General features: G+C 52.0%; 4 protein-coding genes across 4 annotated transcripts; 2 read left to right on the forward strand and 2 right to left on the reverse strand.

The window, feature by feature from the left end:
* Positions 1-1,321: 1,321 nt before the first annotated feature.
* PtrM4_148280 (uncharacterized protein) lies at positions 1,322-3,184 on the reverse strand (the record flags this gene model as incomplete). Its single annotated transcript, XM_001938703.1, has 1 exon — positions 1,322-3,184. One exon carries the CDS (start codon positions 3,182-3,184, stop codon positions 1,322-1,324), a length of 1,863 nt encoding a protein of 620 aa, XP_001938738.1.
* Positions 3,185-3,716: 532 nt separating this feature from the next.
* On the forward strand, positions 3,717-4,734 carry PtrM4_148290 (RNA-pol-3-Rpc31 domain containing protein; the record flags this gene model as incomplete). The annotated part of the gene is made up of 4 exons (XM_066109948.1): positions 3,717-3,869; positions 4,032-4,296; positions 4,346-4,443; positions 4,582-4,734. 4 exons carry the CDS (start codon positions 3,717-3,719, stop codon positions 4,732-4,734), a joined length of 669 nt encoding a protein of 222 aa, XP_065959931.1.
* A 377-nt stretch (positions 4,735-5,111) lies between these two features.
* PtrM4_148300 (Atrophin-1 multi-domain protein) lies at positions 5,112-5,951 on the forward strand (the record flags this gene model as incomplete). The annotated part of the gene is made up of 1 exon (XM_001938701.1): positions 5,112-5,951. One exon carries the CDS (start codon positions 5,112-5,114, stop codon positions 5,949-5,951), a length of 840 nt encoding a protein of 279 aa, XP_001938736.1.
* A 280-nt stretch (positions 5,952-6,231) lies between these two features.
* PtrM4_148310 (SH3 domain containing protein) lies at positions 6,232-10,869 on the reverse strand (the record flags this gene model as incomplete). The annotated part of the gene is made up of 4 exons (XM_066109949.1): positions 6,232-6,401; positions 6,458-9,749; positions 9,891-10,768; positions 10,824-10,869. The coding sequence occupies 4 exons, from the start codon at positions 10,867-10,869 to the stop codon at positions 6,232-6,234; spliced, it is 4,386 nt and encodes a 1,461-aa protein (XP_065959932.1).
* Between the last annotated feature and the right edge of the window lie 1,284 nt (positions 10,870-12,153).

Genomic DNA, 12,153 nt, shown 5'->3' on the forward strand with positions numbered 1-12,153 from the left:
AAAGTGCCCGCAACCTCTCTCAAAGCCCACAGTCATACATTCTTACTAACTGTTCATTTAACCATCAAGGAAAAGAAATAGGGCCCGTAGTCTAGTGGTAAGGTACCTGCACACTATCTCCACCTCCCACTCTATCTCAGGTGTTCAGTGTTCCCCGCCTACAAGACGGGAGGTGGAAGTGAAGCGGGAGATGCAAGTTTGATTCTTGCCAGGCCTAGAAATCCTTTTTTTGTCCAGATTTCGCATGAAGATAGGATGAATAATGTCAGCCATGGCCCTCAGGTATTCTGCCCGAGGCGCGATCCATCTCACCTTTCCCTCACTCCCGCGCTAGTCCTATAGAGGTTTAGCGCGTGACCTCATGTCTATATAGATCTTTCCTCCGTAGCACCTAATACATCACGATTCTCCCCCTTTCCAGTGCTACTGACAAATAGAAATAGAAATACGGTGAGAGAGAAAGAGAAATAGAAGTGGGTTAAGGTTTCCTCGTAGACTGTACTTAGTGTTAACTTAGTGCGATGACGTCGAATGTGGCTGTAAATTGCCTACCTACCTACTTGCCTCTGTATATCTTTTTTTTCGCTATAAAAAATATACTTGTAAATCTATTAGCCTAACATATTCTACTTCCTTATACTCCCATCGTCATTCTTCCCCTGCGTATCTGTTTTCGCAAAGTCCGCATCGCTTCTACCCGCAGCAGACCCACCCGTACCAACCCAGCCATGCTGCCCACACAAAAATTCCTCCCACCCTGCACCCTGCACCTGAATTCATTCGCAGATTGATAGGAATATTGCCGGCATGACTAAATACGTCTAAACGCGAGAATTAGTCATCAAAATCACATAATGGTGAGATGGCCGAGTTGGTTATGGCGCCAGGTTAAGGTTTCTTAACACAATTTCCTGGTCACGAAAGTGGCGTGGGTGTAAGTCTGACCTTATATGATAAGTGTTGAGTTAGCTTGTTTACTAATAACTATATGCATTGCAGTCGAGTCCCACTCTCATCAGCACTTGTTTTCGTCCGGCTGCAGTTGGATATCCCAGGTTCTTTTTTTTGCATCTTTTTTTAAGATACTAGAGACAATAGTATAAAGGTAGGTAGCATTTGAATTTTTTATCACAGTGTTATGAGAGCTTTTGCTTAGTTGTGAGATAGGTACAAGAGAGGCATGTTATTCTTATTTTGACACATAAGCGCTGCTACTCTGTCGCTGCATTGCAGTGGGAAAGATTAACTAATATTCATGCTAAATTGTGCTGCATCACTGAAGTTAACACTCGGTCCTCTTACTCTAGCATATGTTAATCTATCACATCTCCAGCGTACCGATCCTGCTCCCTACGGTCCCACTCTCTCCCCAAACACCCTCGCCTACTCTCCTCCTGACTATAGCAAGAACGTCCGGCCTACCAGATTCCTCTTCAAGTTTCTTTCCAAGGGATTTGAGAACTTCAAACTTTGCCGTCGCGACAACATACGCCGCATTCTCTGGGTCGCCGCGGCCGCCAACGAGGCTCGAGAAGGTTGTAGCGGGTAGGAGCAACGAGGGGAGAACTCCGCCGCTGATACTAGGATCCAGGATGACATCAAGACCGGATTTCGGGAAGGTGTTAAGTCGAGCGTATGTCAGGTCGTTAGAAGGTACATCTGACGGGGTTTCGGTAGACCACGAAGAGTTGATCAGGGCGCTGACAATAGCAAGAGCAGCAAGTGCGTTTTCTTTCATGGCGATGGTTTCCATATGTGTGGTGATATCAGCGAACATGGTGGGTTTCTTACTGTAGAAGAGAGCGGTGATGAGTCGCGCGTAGATTGCTTCGGTCTGTGTGCGTTTAGAGTCGGAGCCAATAGTCTCGGTCTGCGGGAATGTGATTTCCTCCTTTGGCGGTCCGCGGAAGACGGTTGCAAGCGTCTTCAGAGCATCCTGGTTCGTTCTTGTGATTGGCATGTCTGCAATGACACAATCATCCCAGGCTGGCCCCGAAGCCCGCTGTGGGACTAGCGTCGATCTTGGCATCGAAGCAATGACATTCAGATCGCTTGCCTCACATTTCCGGATGTTTCGGTGGACGTAGTTCCGAATGACAGGCATCTCCTCGCTATTCTCAAAGTTTTCAGGGTAATGTACAGCGTAGTCGCTAATGTACTGTGCTATCCGGCTGCTCAAGAACGAGTGATCGATGCTGGGGTTTTCCGAGGTATGAAAGTCGATAAGGCCTCTGTGGATGCCTTCCTCTTTCAAGAAGTCTAGAGCGAGACTCGAGTTGTAGTGTGATAGATGAGGCGAGGCCTTTACCCTGGTAATAAGAATGCTGTAGAACTGGATAAGGGTCATATGCATCAGCATATCGTCCTGGGTATCGACCATCTTGAGTGCAGCATAGTGAAGTAAGCCCTGACCCTCCTTTAGACCCACTTCCCGCTCAACGTTGAGTCCGTATGCAGAAACGACAGCATTCCAGTCCATTGCGGCGACGCGTGGTAGCCATGACAATAACCTAGCTTGTGCTATAGTCTTGTCTCGCTTGTTCAGAAGTGGTAGAGGCGGCGATATAAGCTGTTTGAGTGAGGTATAATGGTAGTACAACGAGCTGATATCGCGGTCACTGAACAGTCGCCGCCAAACGGGGCCAGTACCATAAGTGTGCAGGGTTGACTTGCCGTCCATGGAAACCGGCTCGTTCTTCGATATGCCAAGGAGCGATGTGAGAAGATTCTCGGCTTGGCTTGCTACTCCAGCATCTTGAGTGCACAACCACAGACGGACGATGGCCAACATGACTGCCGGTCGATTTGCAAGCGCTTGGGCATCAGTGCTACTGGTGGTGGCTTTCTCGAGCAATGTGAGGATGAGATTGTGAAATGGGATCGCTTGAAGGTCCAGGCCAATCTCGAACTCGACGTCTTTGATATCCTCGAAGCGATATGGCTCGGCGAGCTTGAGGATGAAATGCGTCAGTCGCGATGGATCTTGCTGTAGCTTTGGTAGCAAGGCGGCGATCTGGAGGAAGAGCGGTCTTGTCTCTTTCCATATTTGAGACCGATATTCAGAGGTGTTTGTGAAGAGCTCGCATCGCTCAAGTAGATCTGCATCCAGCTCGGTGGTAGGATCTTGGTCGACCTTTTGCAGATGCTCCGAGAGCTCACCGAGTACAGAAGTAGCTGCTGCCATTCTGGACGTTTGCTTAATGCGCGTTGATAGCAGAGATGGATTAAGTCGGGACCTTGACGCTCTTGGTATTCCTAGTCTATTGTGGCGGATAGACTGTGAAGGAAAGTTCTAGCCCCCGCTCATGTGATAACGCGTAGTGTATCGAGCACTAGACGCGTCACTAGCAGTCTGATGTACGGTGAGGCTGAAGTTTCTCAACGTGTATGCTTGCAGATCGGTCCAGGCCACTGCCAGAGGATACTTACGGTGCAGATGCCTTGTTCTTCAAAAGGAAGTCTGTAGGTTAATCTATTAAGATGCAGACTGTTTGGATAAGGGAGAGCACAAGGCGGGGTGCAAGCTCGCCTTTGGGGCCCCACCTCGCCCTAGTCGGCTACTTAAGTAGTTATCCCGGTAAAAGCTGCAGCTGCTCCCCAAATAATTTCCGACTCCGCTACATCCCCAAGACTCTCGCCTGACGACGCCTCAGGCACGATTTTTAACCTAAGGTAGTCCTATAACCACGCGCATTTTAGGAGAAAAGTGATTCAACATGCCGCCAGCAAGAGGAGGGAGGGGTGGTCGCGGCGGTGGACGTGGGGGCGCATTCAATCCCGTGCGAGGGACAGTAACCATTGCTGGCACAGAGCTCAACTGGGATCTGAGTGGCCTCGAAATCCAGAAGGGCCCTGCCGAGCGTTTTCCTGTAAGCATCTGCTTGTCTTTTTTACGGACCATCGCCATCCAGACTATCTTGTCTCGTTATTATGCGTCACCTCTTCTCAAGTCACATTCGTAGTCGCATCTACAGCAGCTTCGCAGCATATATCATGACGCACCTATGGATCAACCACTAAGACATATACAGGACAGACCACCTCCCCAGGCGCCGCCGCCAACCGACGACGAGGCAGACATGGTTAGACATCATCTTTCATTCCGCGATCGCGTACACGAGGGTCCATTCTACACACTCCTGAACGATGGCATGAAGGACGGCCTAAAGCGCAAGGCCAGCGAGCCAGCACCCACCGAAGCTACTTTGTTCGATCCCTTTACCGGCAACCAGACATACTCTGCCAAGTACTTGAAGGTGCGGAGAAGATTGCCAAAACTAGATGAACGGCCATACGGTGAGTTCCGCTGAGTAGGGATGGTCGGTTATTGGCTCATAATTTACAGTTGTCGACCTTTTCCCTGCGGAACTGCGATCCTTATTAGACGGCACACACACCGACGGTAACCCGACTAAGAAGCGTAGGACACTGGGTGGTACCCAGGTCAACCCCCTGTCGGAAATCGAGCGCATGATCAAGTCAGCAGAGGATAAGAACACTGAAGCAAAAGCCCGTGCTGAAGAGGAGGGAGATGAAGAGGTCGAAGAGGAAGAGGAAGAGGAAGACGCAGACGAGGAAAAGCCCGAAGCGGTTGGCGAGGATGATAATTATTCCGCCGCATCGACCGACTCAGAGGAGTCTGATGACGATTACAACGCCGAGCAGTACTTTGATAACGGCGAGGATGATGACATTGATGATGGAGATCCGTACCAGAACACGTACGACGAGTAGTACAGGAAAAACTTATGGTAATTCAGTGTTATACTAGGCGTCCGGTTGGGTAGATACCCATACGAATTTCTTTCTCATTAAATTTCATGGTACGAATTTATACACTATGGAGTCCTTGAGCACATTTTCAGTCCACCAGAAGGCTCTTACATCCAAGCGCTGCCAGTGGTCGCAAACCCACTTTGTATCCGCCAACTGAAGTTTTCGAACCATGGTTGAGATTCTAACATATACCCTCCAGCACTATGTTTCCACACTTCAGTAAGTATATATCTCAGAAATCCCCTGCATTGCTCCATCATCTCTCGAGATCATACAAGAGAGAGCAGACGAAAAACAACAAGGAAAAAAAAGCGAAACTAGCCTACCTACATAAAATGTCTCTAACAAACCGACAAACCCGCCGCCTCCTCCCCCTCATCGCCTTCCTTGATGCTATCTGCCTCCCCCAAGCTCGCCCTTACCTCTCAGAAGACAGCATGGAAATCACCTTTCAACCACAAGAACGCTTCCTAAAGAAGCACGAATTTTCAATAGAAATTCACCCCGCCACTGCATTCCCTCCTACCACCTTTTCTCCTCTCGCAGCAGACACAAGCCGCTTAGGAAAGCATGTTGTTTTCTGTGGACTAGGGGATCGAGCGGAACTTTATTTCCACCCTTCTTCTAATGGAAGTATTCACCGGGCTGGAGAATTAGGGAAGTCATACATCCTCTTTGACTTGAGTAATGGTGTGGATGAGGGGGGTGCAGCAACGGCCCTAGGAGAAACTATCGCTCGCATCATAGCAGATGAAGAAGAAGACCGCACACGGGAGCGGGAAGGGGAGAAAGCGAGTGATTTCCCTGGCCGACAGTTTGCTATTTCAGCGTGGAAGGCAGAGATGGTGCAGCAGATGATGCGCTTTGACACAGGGAACTGGGAGGCTGGTCTAATCAGTATGGATCCCAAGGTTTTGTTTGAGAAAGAGGAGAGAGAGGGATTTGTTAGGCTGGAAGGGTTGTGGCGGAAGGGGAAGGGGTGGTGTAGTGAGATTAGCGGGTTGGAAAGGGAAAGTGCGGAAATTTGGTTAAGGCGGGAGATTACTAGGGTTGTGGGAAGGGGGGAGGAGAGGGAGCAGTGGGAATTGGCGTGGCTGGGGAGGGGCGGGTTAATAAAGGTGAAGGAGTATGAGGGTGCGGAATGTCGGGAGCCGGGAGAGCGCATGGTCAGGTGAAGATGTGTGGTATATAAGGAGGGATGAATGGATGGGATAGTATAGAGATATGTGTCAACGTAGGCGGTATGTACAATTTGTCAGTCGCTACGTGAACCTCGTCTTCATCCAACATCATCGTAACCAAACGTCAGATACCCCAACACCTAGCGTACAACGAACGAGGGTATGTGCAATCAAGTCGCTAAATCAGAAACAAAACAACATCTCAACAAAACGGAGTGGTCGAAACACCGGTAACCTCTTACCCCTTCCTATTATACCTGCATACTCCGAACACTTAGCATGGCTGGAGGTAGTTTGACGGCACAAGACCTGGTCGGCCTTGCTTGCCAACTGCCTCAGCCTCCCACCATCCATCATCCTGCAACCTCAAAACAGCGAGAATATCGCCCTTTTGGAATCCCAATTCTTCGGGAATCTGAGCTGCATACGAGTACATTGCGCGAGCTGTATCGGGCGTTAGCAAACCTATCAAACAAAATGCACCAAATGTGACCACTTACAATAGTTCAATATCAATCTGCCCTGACTGTTGTAGTTCTTGGGCTCGGCCAGGCTCTTACTACGGGTCCTGGACTCGGCCCTTACTGAGCTTCCAGATCCTGCGTCGAAGCCAAACTCACTTCCTGCACTGCTCATGTACGAGCTCTGCGGTCGAGCACTGGGCGGTCTGCCACGCACACTACCCCCAAATTGACTTCCTCCATAGACACTGCCATCACCGCGCACGCTACCCGCAATAGAAGGGGCGACTGTCCTGTCGCTTCCACGAGAACTGGGTGGCCGATCGTTAGATTGGCGGAACTGGGGGTTGGGGCTCGCGGTTCGAGAGAGAGGAGCTGCACGAGACTGTGGGCGAGATTGGGATTGTGCAAACGCTGGTTGAGGGGGCTGCTGTGGTTGTTGAGGCTGTGATGGCTGTGGTGGCTGTTGCTGCTGTGGAGGTTGCTGTGGCGGCAGAGGTGATGCAGTACGTGGCGTGGTGTTGACGCTTGGCGATGGTCCGCGGGTGGATGAGTACGAATTGCGTCCTACGGGTGTACCATAGGCTTGAGCTGTTGACGTGGCGGTTTGCGCCCGCGGTCTGCCTCCGACGTTGGAGGGAGCATAGGGATTTGGTGATGCTGTTCGACTGAATGAGGCTGCAGGGGATGCTTGTGGAGGTTGTTGCTGCTGCCTCGATGCAGGTCGAGAGGGTTGTGGGGCTTGTTGCTGCTGCCTCGATGCAGGTCGGGAGACTTGCGGCTGTGCACGCGGCGCAGGTTGAGCTGCGGGCTGAGTTACAGGTTGGGCTACAGGCTTTGGTGCTGGTTGGACTACAGACTGTGGACGCGGTGACGACTGTGCTGCTCGTGATTGCGGCCTTTGTACAGGCTGAGCTGCGGGTGGCTGCTGCCTTTGCACAGGCTGAGCTGCAGGTGGCTGCTGCCTTTGCACAGGCTGAGCTGCTCGTGATTGCGGCCTTTGTACAGGCTGAGCTGCGGGTGGCTGCTGCCTTTGCACAGGCTGAGCTGCAGGTGGCTGCTGCCTTTGCACAGGCTGAGCTGCAGGTGGCTGCTGCCGTTGTGCAGTCTGGAATGTAGATGGCGATTGAGCCTGTTGCTGCGCAGGCCGGTACGTGGAAGGCGATGGAGCTTGTCGCTGCACGGGTTGGTAGGTAGAGGGCGAGGCAGGCTGTGCCATACGGTAGGAGTTTTGAGGTGACGCTTGTTGTGTGGTGAGAGGACTAGGTCTTGGACTTGGACTTGCAGCACGAGCAGGCGCAGGTGAGGCTGTCCGTGGAGCTTCTTGCTTCGTAGGGCTTCGACTGGAAGCGCGAGCGGGCTCGGTCGTATTGAACATGTTAGCCTTTTGATTGACATACATCTGAGTGGTCTTTTGCATTGCACGGGAAGTGTGTGCTGGCTTGGGAGCACCTAGACGAGACATGGGAGGTGTCTCGTATGAGGGCGGGGGCGTCCCTCGCTTTGCAGCATTCAGAGCGACGTTTGAAAGGGGTGTTGGAGCACTACCAGCCAACTTTGAGCCCACTGCAGGCGTAGCAGGAGGAGCGGGCGTTGCAAGACCATGGTAGCGATCTGCAGTTTGGCGTACAGAGGCCTGCTTGCGATCATCGACTGTTTGGCGTACAGAAGCCTGTTTGGTGACCCCCCTCAGCTCTTCGAGAGCCTGCGCAATAGGATCAAGTTCCTCTTGTTGTTCTGCCTGCTCTTCCGATTGCTTCTTGTCTGGCGAAGCTACGTCGAACACATTATTGCCAACATTCAGCTGGAAATTGGCTCGTGGATCAGCCGCGTCTGGCTCTGGACTGGGAGAATGAGGCGCACTTTCTATAGCACGAGTTCTGCCGATAAAATGTCTTGCTGGACTTGGATAAGTTTTTGTTGGGCTGGTATTTAGCTTGGCCGGAGTAGCATTGAATTTAGTTGGACTCGTATTGAGCTTGGCTGGAGTAGCACTAAATTTAGTCGGGCTGGTGTTGAGCTTGGCTGGAGTGGCATTGAGTTTGGTTGGGCTGGTGTTGAGCTTTGCTGGAGTGGCGTTGAGTTTGGTTGGAGTGGCAACGCTCTTGGTTGGACTAGGAGTGTTTCTGACCGGGCTGACGTTTTCTTGTGTATTCCGACGTGAAGGAGGCGTCCATGTGTTCCGGTTGCTGGAGGCGAGAGGCGGAGGTTCTATTTCGTGCTTGCTCTTTCTGCGTGCAAAAGGGCTATTGAAGAAGCCTCGCTTCTTCGCCACTGAGCCCTCCTCTGGTGGAGTAGGTTCAGCAGGTGATGGTGGCATTTCTTGCGGCACTGGTTTGCTGGGCGTCGCGGGACTTGGCGCTTCAATACTAGAGAACGACGTAGGGTTCGAATATTCACTCTGTGAATCCCGGCTAGCTGGTCGAACGGGACTTGGGATCGAGCTCCGATCCGATGGGGGGCCAATGCGACAGAACTGCGTCATTCCATCTGCTGGGTAGTCATTGTGTGGGACCTCACTTTGCTGATACTGCTGGCGTGCTTCCTGTTGGGCTTGCACAAGTCGAGGGTCGGGTTGGATCGCGCGTGTGGCCTGAGGCGGTTGTACTGGCTGCACTGGTTCTGGTTCCACCGGCTGTCTTTGTGGCTCTGATTGTTGTCGCGAGGGTTCTATACGCTGCCTTCGTGGCTCTGGCTGTTGTCGAAGTGGCTCCACATGCTGCCTCGGTGGTTCAGTATGTTGTCGTAAAGGCTCAATACGTTGTTGCTGTGGTTCCACATGTTGCCTCAAAGGTTGTACCTGCTGTCTTGGTTGCTCGATGTGTTGTCTCATTTGTTCGACAGATTTCCTTGGTTGCTCCACGTGCTGTCGAAGGGGTTCAGCCTGTTGTTGCGGTGGTTCTACGTATTGCCGTGGTTCCTCCATATATTGCTGCGGCGGTTCCATATATTGCTGTGGCGGTTCCACATATTGTTGCGGCGGTTCCACATACTGCCGTGGCTCCTCCATATACTGTTGTGGCTCTTCTGGATAATATCTCGCCTCTTCCATGTATTGTTGTGGCTCTTCCGCGTATTGTCGGTGCTGCTCATATTGTCTCGGTGGCTCTGCTTGTGGTGGTGGCAGCTCAACTGGCTGCCGGGACATGTCTATAGAGTGTCGCGACATGTCTACAGATTGGCGGAACGAATCTGTAGACTGCCGAGGTTTGTCGACAGATTGGCGGAACGAATCTATAGACTGACGGGGTTTGTCTACAGATTGTCGGAATGAATCCACGGATTTCCGTGACCTATCTGCAGATGGTCGTGGTCGCGCGTTGACTTCGTTCTGTGTTATCGGAGCCGTGTTTTGCGGGATGCCCAGTTCTCGTGCCAGCGGATTTTTGGGGTCGTGATGTGATGAAAATGTTGATGGCGCTGGTGATGAAGCGCGGTAGGCCGGATTCAATGTCCTCGCGAACTGTGCGACGGAGTAGTTCTCATCCTCGGAGACTTGGGAAGATGTCTCGGCATCTCCTCTACAAAAGTTGATGAACTTTGGCGGGTCGGGAATCTCCTGGCCGGTTCCAGACTCCTTGATAAAGCCAAAGATGTCCTTTTCTACGTCACAGTCTTCGAGTGATAGCCGCATCTTCTCACAAGAGGCATCGTCGCTAACGCATACCGTCGAGGCGATGTTGGCAAAGTTCCACAAGCTGCTCTTGGTGTAGTCGATGCGCTCCTCTTCGAGATCCTGGAACTTGTCACACGCGGCTTTCCAGTCTCTGTTCCACCTGCCTGTCGTCTCCTCGAGCACCTTTACGGCCGCTTCGTATTCGGCGCTGGTCGTCGTCAGGTTGATCTGTGTCTTCTCTAGCTTTGCCTTGTTCTTGCGCTCCTCGTGACCCATGACCATATGTGCCTGAGCGAGGAAGCCCTTGATCTTGAGGCAGTCTTGCTCGTATCGGTCGCGGGCCTTGTTGACCGTGGCCGTCTGCTGCATCTTCAGCTTCAGCAGCTTCTCAATGCCATTCTGTACAATCTTTCTCCGCTCCTTCATTCCACCGGCAAACGCAGCAAGTGGCTCTTCCAGCTCCGTCTTCATTTGGTGTGCTATGCTCTGGTGGGACTTGCCCATGGATTCGACCTCGGCCCGGATGACATCGCATGACAGACGTAGAGTACCAGTTTCGCAGGATCCAAGCTGCTTCCGCGACAGGTTCAGCAGCTTTCGCGAGTACTCTTCTTCAATGGCAGCACGAGCAGCGTAGAAGTTTTTGAGTTCGTCATTGGTGACTTTGGCTGCGTGCATGCGGTCGAGCATTGGCCCGACACCAGCGTCATCTTTGCCCCAGAAGTTGTTGGCGACTGCGAATGTTAGCTTTTGTGTGTATGCCATACATGAATTCACATGTCAACTTACACGACATGGAGACAGACGGCGGCTCCATGGCCGCTGCGCCGCCCATTATGGACGATTTTACAGCTTCAGCGAAGGTTAATCACGACAGCTAGCAGGCTATGCGAGAAAGCGAATGCTAGCAAAATAATAATAATAGTGAAGATGTTGGGCTGTTCGATATGCAGCTCAAGGGGACCAAGCCAGGTTTTGGGGTAGCGGGCCCGGATGCCAACGGTGTACCGCTTTGTTGACGGTCGCGAAAATCACCATAGCGACGAGAGGGGCAGCGCTAAGTGGTCAGCCCTATGACGAACTCGGGACCCTAGATACCTGGTGTCTTTGGCTATAACACCCCTATTTTGGCTGCAAATGATATTTTGGGCCTGTCTTTTCTACGGTCGTGAGTCCGGTGCCCTTGCTTCTCAAGGTTGCGTGTTGTTGTTGTTGTTGTTGTTGTTCACGGCAGCGGAGAACGGAGAACATTGGAGAGACAATGGTGAACAGGGTAAGCACCTAATAGACGTGTCTGGCGACTACAGTGGCTTTTTTACACTGCTATGTCCAGTATTTCATGATAGTGGGTAAGCACCTAACAACTAGACGTGTCTTGCGACTACAGTGGCTTTTTTACACTGCCATGTCCAGCATTTCATGACACCCGGGTGCCCGTGACATCACTTTGGACAAGATGCCGCGTCGAGCAAGTGTTGAATTATGCACAATTTCCCTTGGAATCCGATACAAGCCTATGCATGCTGGAAGAGCGGATGGCAATTACCATGGGACGTTATCATGGTCATGCCTGTTTGGGCGGAAGAGTCACCCATGGATGGCGGAAGGTGCAGTGTGGGGTACTTACTACCCGTGGACGGCAAGAGCAAGAGCAGCCTCACCACACCTGGCAGCTGCGATGGACAATGGCAGTCGATTGCTACCTAGTGTTAGATGATTAGGTAGAATGGCATCGACTGCGCTGCAATGCGGGTCATGGTAGTTGCAGCGCAAAGCAAATAAATCGCAACTGCAAGCACGCCCAAAAGCTTGGAACGTGGCAGGTCTCCGTCCCTCACTCATGGTGCCAAGCCCGCTTCTCTCTTCGTGCATCACCTTGAACGTATGGCTATCACACCCGTACCCAAAATCTCACACGGCCATCATCCCCCCCTCTCTCTCGCTCACGACGCGCTACTCATGGAAAGGCTCTTTCGATGAGCCTGCAACACCCCTGGGGCGCCCCCGAGACAAAATCAAAGCACACGCCTCACGCCCATAACCACTGCCGCTGCCTCTGCCCACGACCCGCGCAACACGAACACGCCCTCACCCAACCACCCCCCGCGCCAACCAATCG

Source organism: Pyrenophora tritici-repentis, chromosome 9 (assembly GCF_003171515.1).
Source record: "Pyrenophora tritici-repentis strain M4 chromosome 9, whole genome shotgun sequence".
NCBI lineage: Eukaryota > Fungi > Ascomycota > Dothideomycetes > Pleosporales > Pleosporaceae > Pyrenophora > Pyrenophora tritici-repentis.